General features: G+C 43.7%; 1 protein-coding gene across 2 annotated transcripts in view; it reads left to right on the forward strand.

Moving 5' to 3' along the window:
• Positions 1-16,036, forward strand: part of hhat (hedgehog acyltransferase) — a 99,116-nt gene that overhangs the window by 70,468 nt on the left and 12,612 nt on the right. For both annotated transcript variants that reach the window (XM_020495354.2, XM_020495355.2), the window contains exon 11: positions 5,131-5,275. In XM_020495354.2, the coding sequence (XP_020350943.1) occupies positions 5,131-5,275 (145 nt within the window). The remainder of the gene's footprint in view (positions 1-5,130; positions 5,276-16,036) is intronic.

Here is a 16,036-nt window from a genome sequence, read left to right on the forward strand (position 1 = left end):
CATCATATTGACTGTTCCAGAGGCCTCTGTGCCCGTTTTGAGGAAATATTGCCTCATCTCCAGAAGCAGGCAATCCGAGTGGTTCCTTTGTCGAATATCCAGGACGGCTGGTACAGACAGTATTTCCTGGTTCCGAAAAGGGATTGGACGGGGCTATGCCCTTTCTAGACCTACAGTGTTATTCTAAAATGTATTAAATAGTTTTCCCTGAGCAATCGACACACAATACCCCATAATGACAAAGCAAAGACAGGTTTTTAGAAATGTTTGCTAATTTATATAAAATAAAATAAACTGAAATAACACATTTACATAAGTATTCAGACCCTTTACTCAGTACTTTGTTGAAGCACCTTTGGCAGCGATTACAGCCTCCATTCTTCTCGGGTATAACGCTACAAGCTTGGCACACGTGTTCTTCTCTGCAGCTCCGTCAGGTTAGATAATGAGCGTTGCTGCACAGATATTTTCAGGTCTCTGCAAAGATGTTTGATCGGGTTCAAGTCCGGGCTCTGGCTGGGCCACTCAATGACATTCCGAGAGTTTTCCTGAAGCCACTCCTGCATTGTCTTGGCTGTGTGCTTAGGGTCGCTGTCCTGTTGGAAGGTGAACCTTCAGCTCCATTCTGAGGTCCTGAGCACTCTGGAGTAAGTTTTCATAATGGATATCTCTGTACTTTGCTCCGTTCATCTTTCCCTCGACCCTGACTAGTCTCCCAGTCCCTGCCACTGAAAACATCCCCACAGCATGATGGTGCCACCTAAGGAGTGGCTTCCGTCTTGTAACTCTACCATAAAGGCCTGATTGGTGGAGTTCTACAGAGATGGCTGTCCTTCTGTAAGGGTCTCCTATCTCCACAGAGGAACTCTGGAGCTCTGTCAGTGACCATTGGGTTCTTGGTCACCTCTCTGACCAAGGCCCTTCTCCCCCGATTGCTCAGTTTGGCCGAGTGGCCAGCTCTAGGAAGACTCTTGGTGGTTCCATCCAGAATTTTGGAGGCCATTGTGTTCTTGGGGGTCTTCAATGCTGCAGAAATGTTTTTGTACCCTTCCCCAGATCGGTGCCTCAACACAATCCTGTCTCAGAGCTCTACGGACAATTCCTTCGACCTCATGGCTTGGTTTTTGCTCTGACATGCACTGTAAACTGTACGACCTTATAGAGACTGGTGTGTGCCTTTCCAAATCATCATGTCCAGTCAATTGAATTTACTACAGGTGGACTGCAATCAAGTTGGAGAAACATCTCAAGGATAATCAATGGAAATAAGATACATTTTGATAAATTTCAAGTCTCAAAACAAAGGGTCTAAATACTTGTAAATAAGGTATTTCTGTTTTAATTTTATAAATGTAAAAACATGTCATTATGTTATTGTGTGAAGATTGCTGAGGAATTGTTTTATTTAATACATTTTAGAATTAGGCTGTAACGTAACAAAATGTGAAAAAAGTGGAGGGGTCTGAATATTTTCCGAAGGCACTGATATGGCAAGAGTTTGAGCTCTGGTGTCAAGATAAAGGAATTGTTATTTTTCAGTGCTCTATGAGGGACATCGTCTGTGAAGGACATCCTTATGTTCCTACAGGAGCTTTTTGAGCAGGGGTGGGAATTTCCCCGGTTAAAAGTACATGGCTATCTAGGGGGGGTTTGTGGGAATTGATGGAGCCTAACAAGGGGCCCACTCCCTGGTTGTGCGGTTCCTGTAAGGTGTACGTTGTCTCAGACCAGTCTCTAAACCTATTGCGCCCACATGGTACTTGGTGCTGGTTTTAGAGGCACCGTGTGCGGCCCCCTTTGAGCATCTGGAGTCAATGGATCTGAAGATCCTCTCTTACAAAACCTCCCTACTCATGGCTTTGGCCTTGGCTAAACATTTTGGGGACCTTCACACGTTATCCGGCACTCAGTTCCCCCGGGCAACTCTGAGGTGACATTGCGGCCTTTGCCCTGAAATTCATGGCAATGTCATACAGATCCTTAGCTTTTGAGCTATTTTCCTTTTTTGCTTCTGAAGAGCAACAGAGCTTACATGCCCTGTGTCCATTGCGAGCTTTAAGCACATACATTGAATGGACCTGGGATATCTGGTTGTGACTGTTTTGCTGATCCGGCTCACGGCAGGACGCCCCCTAAGCAGCGGCTCTCCCCATGACCTATAGCAGCAAGGGGCAAGGGTGACCTAGCGGTGTACGCACCCACTCCACCAGGGGTCTGGCAGCGTCTTGGGCGTTGTTTAAAGGGTTGACTATAGGATATATTTGTGCTGCGGCAAGTTGGTCATCGCCACAATTTTCTTCATACATATATAAATGTTTTACCCCCAATTTCGTGATATCCAATTGGTAGTTAGTCTTGTCAAATCGCTGCAACTCCCGTATGGACTCGGGAGAGGCAAAGGTCGAGAGCTGTGTATCCTCCGAAACATGACCCCGCCAAGCCGCACTGCTTCTACACAACCTGGGATCAAACCAGGATCTGTAGTGACGCAGCTAGCACTTTGATGCAGTGCCTTAGACCGCTGTCCCACTCGGAAGACCCACATGGTTTTGTAAGGTTTTATCGCTTGGATGTCACTGCTTCCAGTGTAGCCCACAGTGTGCTTACTGCTGGGACATTGGAAAGTCTCCAGGCAGCACACCGTGTACGTAATACCCAGACTTCTGCATCTGGCAGGGCCAGGTCTGGGTGGTCTGCCAGGGGCCATTTTCTTTTAGTATCCGTTGGGGTCGGCTTGGGGCGTGGCTATATTTCCCCATAGTATGATGCACTGAAGTTGACTGACTGAAAGGGAACATACTGTACGGCTATAACTACTGTTCCCTGAAGGAGGGAAATGGGGTCCAACGCCCATATCTTTCTATTACACTTCTCACTACACACATTCCACATTATTGTCATTCTCCACTGAGAGATGTAGTTTATCGTAGTTTCAGTCTACACCCCTCTACTCCTTCCGCCCTCGAGCCTCCCAGCCCACTCCATCTGACCAGGCTGCCTGTATGTGTGTGTCTCCTGCAGTGTGCTGCAGTGTTTCCGCTAGATTAGTCTCTTCTAGGTGGAGCGCAAAGCAACATTCAGTTCAATTGAAACCAACAGAAGCCAAGCTCTTTTAGGCAGGATGGAACACAGCTGTGTGTGAGAGAGTGAGAGTGTGTCTGCCTGCCTGACTGTGTGCTTTATGACAGTGATGGGATGATTGATGATGGGAAGTAGGGATGCTTCTGCTGATTTCCCTAAGTCTCCTATTCTCCCTCTTCCACTGCCCCACCTCCCTCCTCTCTGCCCTGTTCCTATTTCTCTCCCCAAACAGCTATTTGTTTAGCTCCCTCACCTCTGTCACCAGAAATTAAGGAATCATCTCGGATAGCAACAGTAGTACTGAAAAATGTGTCATGAACCGTAAACAGTTCCGTTCCCCTTCTCAGCATGTGTGAATGAGACTTTATTTTAGGCTCGTACAGAAGGACCAAATGCTTTTTAATTGAACTCTCTAGTTCAGGTATGATAGCAGGTTGTTGCTTCCTCTGTAACTGGTATGGTAGTGACATCTTGTTGCTCCTCCCTCTATAACTGTTGTGGTAGTGACATCTTGTTGCTCCTCCCTCTGTAACTGGTATGGTAGTGACATCTTGTTGCTCCTCCCTCTGTAACTGGTATGGTAGTGATATCTTGTTGCTCCTCCCTCTGTAACTGGTATGGTAGTGATATCTTGTTGCTCCTCCCTCTGTAACTGTTGTGGTAGTGACATCTTGTTGCTCCTCCCTCTGTAACTGTTGTGGTAGTGACATCTTGTTGCTCCTCCCTCTGTAACTGTTGTGGTAGTGACATCTTGTTGCTCCTCCCTCTGTAACTGGTATGGTAGTGACATCTTGTTGCTCCTCCCTCTGTAACTGTTGTGGTAGTGACATCTTGTTGCTCCTCCCTCTGTAACTGGTATGGTAGTGACATCTTGTTGCTCCTCCCTCTGTAACTGTTGTGGTAGTGACATCTTGTTGCTCCTCCCTCTGTAACTGTTGTGGTAGTGACCGATCGTAAAAAAACACAATGTCGTTATCACTACCACTAACAGCTCCCAGTCATCATCATAAAGGGGAAAATTGCAAGTACTTAACGCAACAATGCTTTAACGTTAGTAGGAGAAAATAAGCTAGTTTATAAACTGGAGCTGTAATGTGCAGCAACTCAATCAGAGTGAGAAAGGGACCATGCAGTGTGCGTCTGAGTGACGAGGGAAGCAGGGAGGGGAGATAGCCTACCAGCACGAGACGACTTGGTTTCTAACTTATTGCTAGTTATTTATCATCTCATCTGATTACATAGTACCTGTCTTGGTCTTGACTGCATCAAGCCAGGAGAAGCTAGTTAACAACAACTCCGATCAGCCTACCTGTTGGCTATTGGTGTTGAAGCCTGTCCTTCTCATTTGAACTTTTAGTACTTTTAATTCCGTCTTCCATTGATTAGTCTAGATACTGTATTTCCTGTTAACTTGCCTAGTGACGGTTTGATGGCTTCTAATTGGATAAAAACAACAAGTTATACGCGCCACTCCCGTGAAAAGAGGAAAGTGTGATGTAGACCATCTGCATTGAGAATTTTACAAAATGTTCTTATTGTGTTAACGGAAAACCGATGAGGAAAATAGTTGTTTAAACGTTAAGAAAAATTGTGCAGTTGTAACATACCTAGTAGTGACAGCATGTTGCTCCTCCCTCTGTAGGAGCGCTGTCTCTCCCCGGAGGCCTTCTCCACTGTGTTGGTTGCCCCTCCCTCTGTAGGAGCGCTGTCTCTCCCCGGAGGCCTTCTCCACTGTGTTGGTTGCCCCTCCCTCTGTAGGAGCGCTGTCTCTCCCCGGAGGCCTTCTCCACTGTGTTGGTTGCCCCTCCCTCTGTAGGAGCGCTGTCTCTCCCTGGAGGCCTTCTCCACTGTGTTGGTTGCCCCTCCCTCTGTAGGAGCGCTGTCTCTCCCCGGGGGCCTTCTCCACTGTGTTGGTTGCCCCTCCCTCTGTATGTTACTCTAACTTGTATGTTGCCCCTCCCTCTGTATGTCATTAACTTTTGTTGCTATTTCCTCTGTGTGCTACTGTAACTGTTATGATAGTGACTGCATTGCTCCTCCCATCTCTAGGAGCGCTGTATCTCCCCAGCCATGAGGCGGCGATGTTTGGCTCTCATCTCAGCCTTCTCCACAGCCATGCTCATTCTGTCCAACCTCATCTTCCTTGGGGGAAACCATGTTGGCAGGATCATGTGGAAGAGGGTCTTTATACAAGGTGAGTTATCTACTATATCAACCCAAGAATAACCCCCTCTTCCCTGACATTCTGTGGTACACTGGATTCACCACTGGCTTTCTTTCGATTGAGTTCCCAGTAGATTGACTGATTCAGTTCCTACAAATCAGTGAGGACAAAGATGTCAAAAATCCTCACGGTTCTTTTTAAATTTTTTATAGTATTACATGTAAAGATAAGGGTTTTCGATCTGACAAGGTTGTGTTGAATGTGTTCCCCAAAAATGTGATGGCACAGTCCCTTAACAAAGCATGAAAACGAATGACGATTAGAAGCGTTCACACACACAACACACGGAGCTATGTTCCTTCCTGCCTAAAATAGTTTGGCTTCTGTTGGTTACTATTGACCTGGATGTTGCTTTGTGCTCCACCTAGAGAATAATCCTTTGGAAACACTGCAGCATACATAGTTCTCTAACCAGATGTTCTGGCTTACCACCACCACCTCTGGTTTGAGGCCCAAATTACACCCTATTTCCTATATAGTGCACTACTTTTGACCAGGGTCAATAGAGCTATGGTCATAAGTAGTGCACTATAAATGTCATTTGGGACACACATTGGTCTGGCAGCAACATACAGTACTGCAGGACAGTTTCCCACCCTGCTGCTGTTTCCACTGATTCCACTTGTTGAGATGGACTTGAGACAGTTGGTCTGGCCTACCACCACACACATACACGAACAGAAGCACGCAAACACACACCCGACACCCACACACTGCCAATTCACTTCTGGCAGAAGCTCCATATTCCCAGATGTTCTTCATTTTCCAATCCAAGCTTCCACAACATCCAGAACACGCATTCTCTGCCAACTGAGGTGGTAGAATTGCTTGGGAGGCAAGATTATTCTCATCGTAACTCGACCCTTTCTCAAAGAGTGTAGCCCAGCCGCTGACATGGAGATGATAGCTCAGTATTGTTCAACGGAAAAGTTGCGCTCTCCCCTTCACACACCCCTCTTTTTGGAGTTTGTATTCCAATGACTATCATAAATGCACGACTCTAACCTTGTAGTGTCGGTCTGATCTTGCCACATCATGATATTAGAGTTGACCCTATTCTCCATCAGTAGCCCCTTCCCTAGGACTCTACCTGCATCCCTCTCTCCCCTCACTCTCCCTCTTCCCCTCTTCCTGTGTCACAAAGTGCATCACAAGCAGGTAACTATACCATGCAGACAATAACATTGTCTCTCACCGGCAAAGGAACCATTCTATAGGCCCAGGTCAAAAGTAGTGCACTATAAAGGGAATAAGGTGTCATTTAGTACAGAGTCAGAGTCATCTCAGAGTAGGAGTGCTGGATCAGATCCCAACCTGTCCATTTAATCTTATTCATTATGATATAAAAGGCGAAACTGATCCTAGATCCAACACTCCTACTCTAAGATGCTTTGTGGATATGGGCCCTGGGCTCAGTATGAACCCATCTATTTCTAGTGGATGTGATTACTGGGTGCAGTAGGGGGCATAGATACAGTACCATAAGAGCCATCATCATAGGTGTGATTACACCTCTATACTGTAAGCTCTATGTAAGAAGTGATTGTCCCATTCATTATTTTGTTCCACTTCTTTTAATTTTGTAAAGTGTGTAAGCCCTAAATGCACTTTTTAAATGAACTCTGAATTGACTTCATTGTGTCAGTGAGGTAATGGTACTAAAAAGAGAGACTCCTGCTCTGATCATTCTAACACAAAGTGTACATACCTTTGTCCTAGTGAGAGCTCTTTTCATTCACATTGTCTAAACTACACTTTCCAGACCCTTGTTCCTTCACACAACTATTCAGGCGTCATTTCTCAAATGGAACCTCTTTCTCCAATAATATTTTTTGTTCCAAACAGCTTTCTGTACCTTTTTTGTACTTTTACTGCAGTCTAACCTAAACTACTGTCTGGTATAAAACCTGCCCCCACCTCAGGGGTCACCCAGGCAGACTGGATAACCAAAATCTATTCTCTCATCTGTACTCTGATACACAGCCTTTGGTGACTTATTTTGTCAGAAAGGGGATTTGATTTCTGATAGAGCTGGCTGATAACCCGGTTTAGCATATAAGTGATTTAAAAACAACAGGACTGAAGATTCTTCTTGAAAATCATTAAATGTTTGAAATTAAAATTTTCAGACAATAGTTAGTGCAGAGCTCTTGGTTTTATTTTATTTCACCTTTATTTAACTAGGAAAGTCAATTAAGAACACATTCTTATTTACAATGACAGCCTAGGAACAGTGGGTTAACTGCCTTGTTCAGGGGCAGAACAACAGATTTTTACCTTGTCAGCTCATGGATTCGATCTAGCTAGTTACTGGCCCAACGCTCTAACCACTACACTTGATGTCTGTGTTGCAATGGTTAGCATGTTGTTGTAACGTGTGACTGTGTTGCAATGGTTGGAATGAAGTTGTGTTTTGCCAACATTGTCGCTGTGTCTGTGGTAAAGTGTTGGGAGCTGTCTGGTTGACTCTGGTGTAATCTGCACTGTACAGGTTGACTCTGGTGGAATCTGCACTGTGCTGGTTGACTCTGGTGGAATCTGCACTGTGCTGGTTGACTCTGGTGGAATCTGCACTGTGCTGGTTGACTCTGGTGGAATCTGCACTGTGCAGTCTGTGCTGGTTAACTCTGGTGGAATCTGCAGTCTGTGCTGGTTGACTCTGCACTGTGCAGTCTGTGGTGGTTGGCTGGTGACATTTTGACAGGGAGAGTGTGGCGATAGCCCGGAAGACATCTGTTGCACGGCTGTGCCAGCTCCTGTCCCTTTCCAATCTCCCCGGGGCACTTTCTTCTGCTCAATTAATTAATGCCTAAAGCAAGACTCTGGTTCCTCACTCACTCTTTTCCTCCACCTCCCTCTCTTGATCCACTTGTTGCTTTCTCTTTCACTCAGCTCTTTTCAATCTAGATTTCTCTCTTTTACCTTTTTGTCTCGCTCTCGCACGCTCTCTTTCTCTCGACACCATCCTATGGCAATTACTGTATATGTGAAACAAGTGAGAATTTGTTTTTGTCTCTTCACATAAGGGCCATGAATTAATGTGTGTGGGGGGGGGTAAATGGTTATTACGTTAAACTGTCTCACATCCTCGCGCTCATTATTACTTTCTATCACGTCGAGTTCAGTTCCAATGAGCCTTGTTGGACAGTTGAAGTGTAATCATTCGTCACAATGCATGAGTGGACATTTCTCGGCTCTCCTGTGCTTCCCTCCTGCCATTGACTGACTCTCTGATAGCCCAAGCCCTTCAGTTCATTCCCTTTATTATTAGGCTTATCCTGTCCTTTATTATTAGGCTTATCCTGTCCTATCTTTAAAAAAAAATGTTTATTATGTTTAAATGTAAAAAAAAACAGCGACACAAACATTGACATTCATTGTACTGTTGAATGGGATGGCCAATTTAGAGGACAAAACTAAACTTACACAAAATAAAACGAAATCGTATTCGGTGGTACATGTATAAGACCGCATATAGTCATTACAAGCAGTGTAGTTAAGCCAAAAATAAATATTGAGTGGAGTACAGCACAGAGTAGCAGCAGATCGTCAACCCAGTTATGAAGCGGGACTAGACCATTTATCCAGTATCGGCTGCCATATTTTGTAAAACATTGGACTTCTATTGGAGGTATTGTATCGAATCTTTTCCATATGTATTACATTCCCTAAATCCCGTAACCACATTTCAAAGGTAGGTACAGTCTCCAATTTCCAAAATTGCAATATGAGCATTTTAGCTAATAGAGTACAAAGAGAGACAGCTTTCCCTTCCTGGTTATTCCCATCAACTGTACCAAACAGAGCAATCAATGGGTCTGGGGCTAGAACTCTATTGAAGGCTTTAGGTAAGTAATCAAAAATGAAAGCCCAGTAAGCATGTAACTGGACATGTCCAGAATAAGTGGGTCAACGTCCCCTCATCCTGCTTGCACCTCTCCCATAGTGGTGAGGTGTCCGGGAAAATGTTATGCAGTTTCACATTTGCGTAATGTAACCTGTGTATCACCTTAAACTGTACAAGGTTGTGTCTGGCATTCACTGAACTGTGGTTTATATTCCTGAGAGCTTCTACCCAGTCCTCATCTGAGATTCCTGAACCAAGTTCTTGTTCCCAAGCCCTTTTAATGGTGTCTGTGGATACCTCTATGTGGGCCTGTAGCACATCATACAGTTTAGAGACCGACCCTTTTGAATGGGGTTTGACAAGGATCAGGCTTGTCAGAAATTCCTGATTTGGAGGTATCTGAAAAAATGTGTTGTTGGCATGTTAAACTTACCCTGTAATTGTTGAAATGAAGTTGACTGACCATCATTGTATTAGTTACCAATTGTTGTGAGCCCCTTCTCCCTCCACTGTGAAAACACCACATCATCCAATGCAGGGTGGAAAGCACGATTTAGGCAAGTCAATGTATACAGTCGGTATGTTAAGAAAATTCCTAATCTGTTTCCAGATCCTAAGAGTATGACAAATGACTGGATTAGAGTCATGAGTGGCCTTTTTGACATATGCTGGACTATTAACAAGTGCAGGGAGTGAGGAACGTTGACAGGAGGCCTGCTCAATCAAAAGCCATGAAGGCAAATCATTCTGTCGCATCCCAGGTAAACTTTCCCTCCAGAAAGACACAATGTTCAGATTAGCAGCCCAATAATACAGTTTAGAGTGAGGAAGGCCAAAGCCCCCCTCTATCTTGTACTTGCATAAATGCTTCTTTGAAATTCTGTCTGCCTTGTTATCCCATAAAAATGGAATTACTATTGAATCCAGTTTCTTAAAATAGCATTGTGGCATGAAATTGGGTAGACATTGGAAGAAGTAAAGAAACCTAGGTAGGACAACCATTTGAATAGTGTTTATATGACCAATCAAGAAGATAGGCAGAGTTTTCCAAAAATCTATATTTTGTTTAAGCTGATAAATTTTCAAAAAAAAGATTGGGCCGAAAGCCATGCGCCCCCCGAAACTAAGCCCAACCAAGCCACACTGCTTCTTAACACAGCGCACATCCAACCCGGAAGCCAGCCGTACCAATGTGTCAGAGGAAACACCGTGCACCTGGCGACCTGGTTAGCGCACACTGCGCCCGGCCCGCCACAGGAGTCTCTGGTGCGCGATGAGTTTGTCACCCAGTTCAAAATAACTTTGTTGCATTCTAGCAAGTAAAGAGCCCATCCGTTTCGAAAGGATGGTATTGTATTCATATTTCAACTTTGATCTTCTCAAGGACTGCTCTGAGGAATTCATCCTAAAAACATTATCTTGTTCCCCTGTTCCCCTAACTCTTTCAATTTCTCTCAGCCTAGTTTTGGCACGTTTCTTCCTCTCTGATGTATAAGAAATAATGTAACCTCTAATCACAGCCTTTAGAGATTCCCAAAGGGTGGAGTCGTCAACATCCCCCATGTCGTTAGCTCTGAGGAAAAAGGCAATCTGCTCCTTCAAATACTGACAAAAAGTATGCGTCTAATACCCTGACTACACTGCTCGCGTCGGAAAAATACATTTAGGAATCTATGTTATTCAATTATTGTGATCAGCGTTTTGTTGTCATTTTTTTACGTTGTGCACTGTTTCTCTATGTCCCGTAGCCTGGGCCCGTTGATCGACTGTCGTCTGCTCAACCTCATGCACCCAGCCCTTAGTTGCCTTCACAGTTTCAGTCAAAGTCCAAATACAGCCAACCTTGTGTCCACCTTCTCACTTAGTTTTATTTTATTTGACCTTTATTTAACTAGTCAAGTCAGTTAAGAACAAAATCTTATTTTCAATGACTGCCTAGGAACAGTGGGTTGTTCAGGGGCAGAACGACAGATTTATACCTTGTCAGCTCGGGGGTTTGAACTTGCAACCTTCCGGTTACTAGTCCAACGCTCTAACCACTAGGCTACCCTGCCACCCCAGTGAGGGTTGCCTAGTGAGTTTATAGCTGCCAGTAGGTCACTTTGAGTAGCTTCTGTGGGGAACTCTTGGGAGCTAGCCTCTTCAGCTAACTCCTCGTGGGTCGGCGATGTTGAAATTGGTTCGTTGTCTATCTCATTCAAATGATCTGTTTAGCGCCCCCTTTTTTGGTGCCTTTTCCCTTTTGGCATATTGCCAGACAATGTTATAGGTTGTGAGAGGTTAAGATAAATATGAATTTGTTTCAAAATTGAGAGGAGTTCTATCTGAATGGACACAGGTAGAGAGGACAAGACTGTACAGCCTCCCCTTGAGAAACCAAATATAATCTGTCTAACAGGAGCTCAAACGTGTAGGCCAACACAATATAAACACTTGGACCCCAGGACCATACAATTACCCAATTGCCAATTACAATCAATAAACTGGTTCTACATTGTAAAATGCAATTTCCACATCCATTGTGAGATTGGTACATTCGTCTTAATCATCATTTATTAATGATATTTCAACACCGTGCATACATGGAACAGTCATGTTCTCTTATTCAACGTTCTGGCTCCAAAGCGTGTAGCGCAGGCCACGTAGCCTATTTCTTTGGGCACTGAGGTGCGCACCCTCCTGTTATGCACAACCAGAATGACAGAAATAGGACACAGACACACGGAACTCCGACATAACCTGTTAAGTTCTCTTCTGCTTTGATGGTGATGGTTATGTGATATCATCTTAGGGTGATGCCCTCCTACTGATGTTCATCCATCCATCCTCTCTAGCCTGGTTAAAGCTAAACGCATTGATGGCGATATCTCCTCAGTGTTTCAGGGTCAAAACCATTATAGTTGAGGAGGATAAAGACCTGATGGTCTCTATGAAATTGGATTGTACTGTAGCACGCCTTACTTACCTATCATTATGTCTGATATGAAGACTCAAAGGAGCGTCGTCAACACAGATGCGTGTGAGATAGGAGACATCACAGAGACACGCAGAGCTATCAGTCCTACCAACAGTCATCTTGACCTCATTAGGGTTGGAGTTTTGCATTATATTAAGAACCCCCCCCCCCCCCCACACACACACACACACACACACACACACACACACACACACACACACACTTCCCATCCCCCTGCTGCTGCATGGGGACCACCAGCCGTGTGGCAGAACATTATACGGCAATAGGTTACTGCCAATGCAACTGGAGAAGGGAGACTACATACACTACACACACGTATTACTGTAATACTAAGTAACCTTCATTTCCACATTAACAAACAATGAAAATCAACAAGAATTAGGTTATTAGAGTTTGTGGATATTGCGATAGAGGCACTTTTAATACAATTGATAAGCAATAGCTTATCAGGAAGAAAATAATTTCTAAATAATCTTGCATAACTTTGATAGAAGCAGGACAATTTGCAGGCAGACAAATAAATGCGTATTTATTTCCAGTCAATGTTAGGCTATAGTTTAGGGTCCATCATATTTAGGAAGTTCATTTCCATAGAAAGACTATTGCACCATGCGTCTCTGCCAGTGTATACAGTGTGTAGCTAACAGGCTATTTCATTGAGACCACGCATAGGCACATTTGATCTCTAGTTGGGAGCACCAGTGCTACCAAAAATGTTTAATTTAGAGTGCTAGGGGAAAGGGTGCTTCTTCTTAATACCAGTGTTGTCCCAAAGTGCTGCTGATGCATTAGTCTGAGGCAGCAATTCTCAAGTCATGGGTGAGCACTAAAATTGGGTTCGCGGAGAGGCTTAAAATAAAAAGTTGCAGACCTGTTTCTACGAATATACACAGAGTGTACAGAACATTAGCTACACCTTCCTAATATTGAGATGCACCCTCTTTTGCCCTCAGAACAGCCTCAATTCGTTGGTGCGTGGAATCTGAAGGTGTTGAAAGCGTTCCACAGGGATGCTGGCCCATGTTGACTCCAATGCTTCCCACAGTTGTGTTAAGTTGGCTGGTAGTAGATCTCTACTCCAAATAGCTCATTCCATCTCATCCCACAGATGCTCAATTGGATTGAGGTCTGTTGACTGGGCAGGCCACTGCAGTAAGCTGAATTCACTGTCATGTTTGTGGAACTATTCCTGGACAATGCTAGCCTTGTGGCAAAAATTCATTCACAGATGGATACACTGCTGCCTTGAAGGGATGCAACTGACTGGCAATGATATTCAGATATCCTGTGACATTCAAACATTTCTCTACTTTTATCAAGTGGCCCAATGTGTGCCATGAAAGAAGTGGAACTCTGTAAGGTCGTCGGCTAGGAAGGCTGCCATACTCCATTCGTGTCAAGGTATGACGAGTTATGCATTCCTTTATGTTTTTTTGGGCACCAATGTTGTACTGGACTGTCCCTGTAACCCATCTGTTGCTCGGCACAATTTGTCAGCATCCTTTGTCCTCTTATCATTGACCCGTTTTCGACCACTGGCAGGCTGGATGTCCTTTGGGTGATGGACCATTCTTTATACACACAGGAAACTGTTGAGCGTGAAACTCAAAGGTGTTGCACTTCTTGATACACTCAAACCGGTGCGCCTGGCACCTACTACAATACCACGTTCAAAGGAACTTAAATATTTTATATTGCCCATTCACCCTCTGAATGGCAAACATACACAATTCATGTCTCAATTGTCTCAGGGATTCAAAATTCTTATTTAAACTGTCTCCTCCCCTTCATCTACACTTATTGAAGTACACTTATCAAGTGACATCAATAAGGATCATAGATTTCCCCTGGATTCACCTGGTCAGTCTATCATGGATAGAGCAGATTTTGTACACTTACTGTATATCTTGTAGAATACAGCCACTTTCTTGTTGAAAATCAACGGACATGCAGTGAGTCTGTAGATAGTTTGTAGAGCTTCTACAGATGGACTATCCAAATAGTGTTACCGACTATTTCATATTTCGAGGGTCAGCGGCAGCAACAACATTGATTTGATAATCCTTTGTTTGCTCTGTGGAAACACTTAAATTGAACTGTGCTGAAGTGGGTATAATATATCTGACCTAGTACTGATTCCATGCGCTTAAGATCATATTCTGTTTTTCTTCTATTTTCTTACATTTGATATTGAACACTGCATTGTTGAGGAAGAGCTTGTAAGTAAGCATTCGCGGTTTACAGCTGTTGTATCCTGTGCACGCAACAAATTAACTTTGATTTGATTTGGGCTGTAAATGACTAATGACTCCACAAGCCACAGCTCTTCATTCTCTACCTACTAAATAATTGTATTGCAGTCGAAAGCTGCATGGCGGAAATCCCTAGAATAATATACCTTAATGACATTGCCCATTTTGTGCATTACAAATTGCACTCTACTCCCTACATAGTGCACAACTTTTGACCAGAACCTATAGGCACTATGTAGGGAATATGGTGCCATTTGGGACGGAACCCCAGAGTGGCCTTTTCTCCCCGTTTGTACTTATTACAGACCTCTATGGTGCTAATCAGCACACAAAGGCAGCCATTTTGGCTAATTACAGGTTTCTGATTGAATCCTTAATAACAGTAATCAAACTGCCGTTTTTAGTCTAATCACAAACCCAAACTCTCCACTCTGGGTCATGTTCATTAGGCACTAAACTGAAGAAAGTTTTATGAAACAGAGCGATAACTACCTGGACTTGACCAATGAGAAATTTTATTTTTTGTTATTTGTAGAAAAAGGTTTGGATAATGATATTGGCCTAGAAGGCCAAGCATCCTGTAGTTGCCGCTTCACTGTTGACGTTGAGACTGGTGGTTTGAGGGTAATATTTAATGAAGCTGCCAGTTGAGGACTTGTGAGGCGTCTGTTTCTCAAACTAGACACTAATGTACTTGTCGTCTTGCTCAGTTGTGTACTGGGGCCTCCCACTCCTCTTTCTGGTTAGAGCCAGTTTGCGCTGTTCTGTGTATGACATTGTATGAGATCTTCCGTTTCTTGGCAATTTCTCGCATGGTATAGCCTTCATTTCTCACAACAAGAATAGACTGATGAGTTTCAGAAGAAAGTACTTTGTTTCTGGCCTTTTGAGCCTGTAATCAAACTAACAAATGCTGATGCTCCAGATACTCAACTAGTCTGAAGAAGGGCAGGTTTTTTAATCAGAACAACAGTTTTCAACTATGCTAACATAATTGCAAAAGGGTTTTCTAATGATCAATTAGCCTTTTAAAATGCTAAACTTGAATTAGCTAACACAACACGCCATTGGAACACAGGAGTGATGTTTGCTGATAATTGGCCTCTGAATGCCTATGTAGATATTCCATTAAAAATCAGCTACAATAGTCATTTACATTTAAATTACATTTACATTTACTGTATTTCTGATCAATTTGATGTTATTTTAATGGACAAAAATGTGCTTTTCTTTCAAAAACAAGGCCATTTCTAAGTGACCCCAAACTTTTGAACGGTAGTGTACATGTATTTTGATTGCTCCTGCATTGATGCAAATAGTAAAGCAATAATACACAAGGGGGCACGATGGCTTGTGGCTTTAGCACGGCTGTACTGCGATCATAGGTACAAACGACATCCAAAGACTCTTAAACTGTCTACATAACATCATTATCTAGATAACCCCATAGGTTTGGATACGACCTGATGTGTAGTGTAACATAGAGGTGTGTCTCTTCCCAAAATTGGCCTTATATTCTTATGTTAATCCTGGGTCTGTCCTTGGTTTTAATCCCATTCTAGTGGGCTGGAATTACACCTGTGGCAACCTCAGGGGCACCGCAGGAGAGGTGAGCCCCCTCTCAGGGCTAAGGCTTATGTCTGTTCACATTATGT

Source organism: Oncorhynchus kisutch, linkage group LG11 (assembly GCF_002021735.2).
Source record: "Oncorhynchus kisutch isolate 150728-3 linkage group LG11, Okis_V2, whole genome shotgun sequence".
Taxonomy (NCBI): Eukaryota; Metazoa; Chordata; class Actinopteri; order Salmoniformes; family Salmonidae; genus Oncorhynchus; species Oncorhynchus kisutch.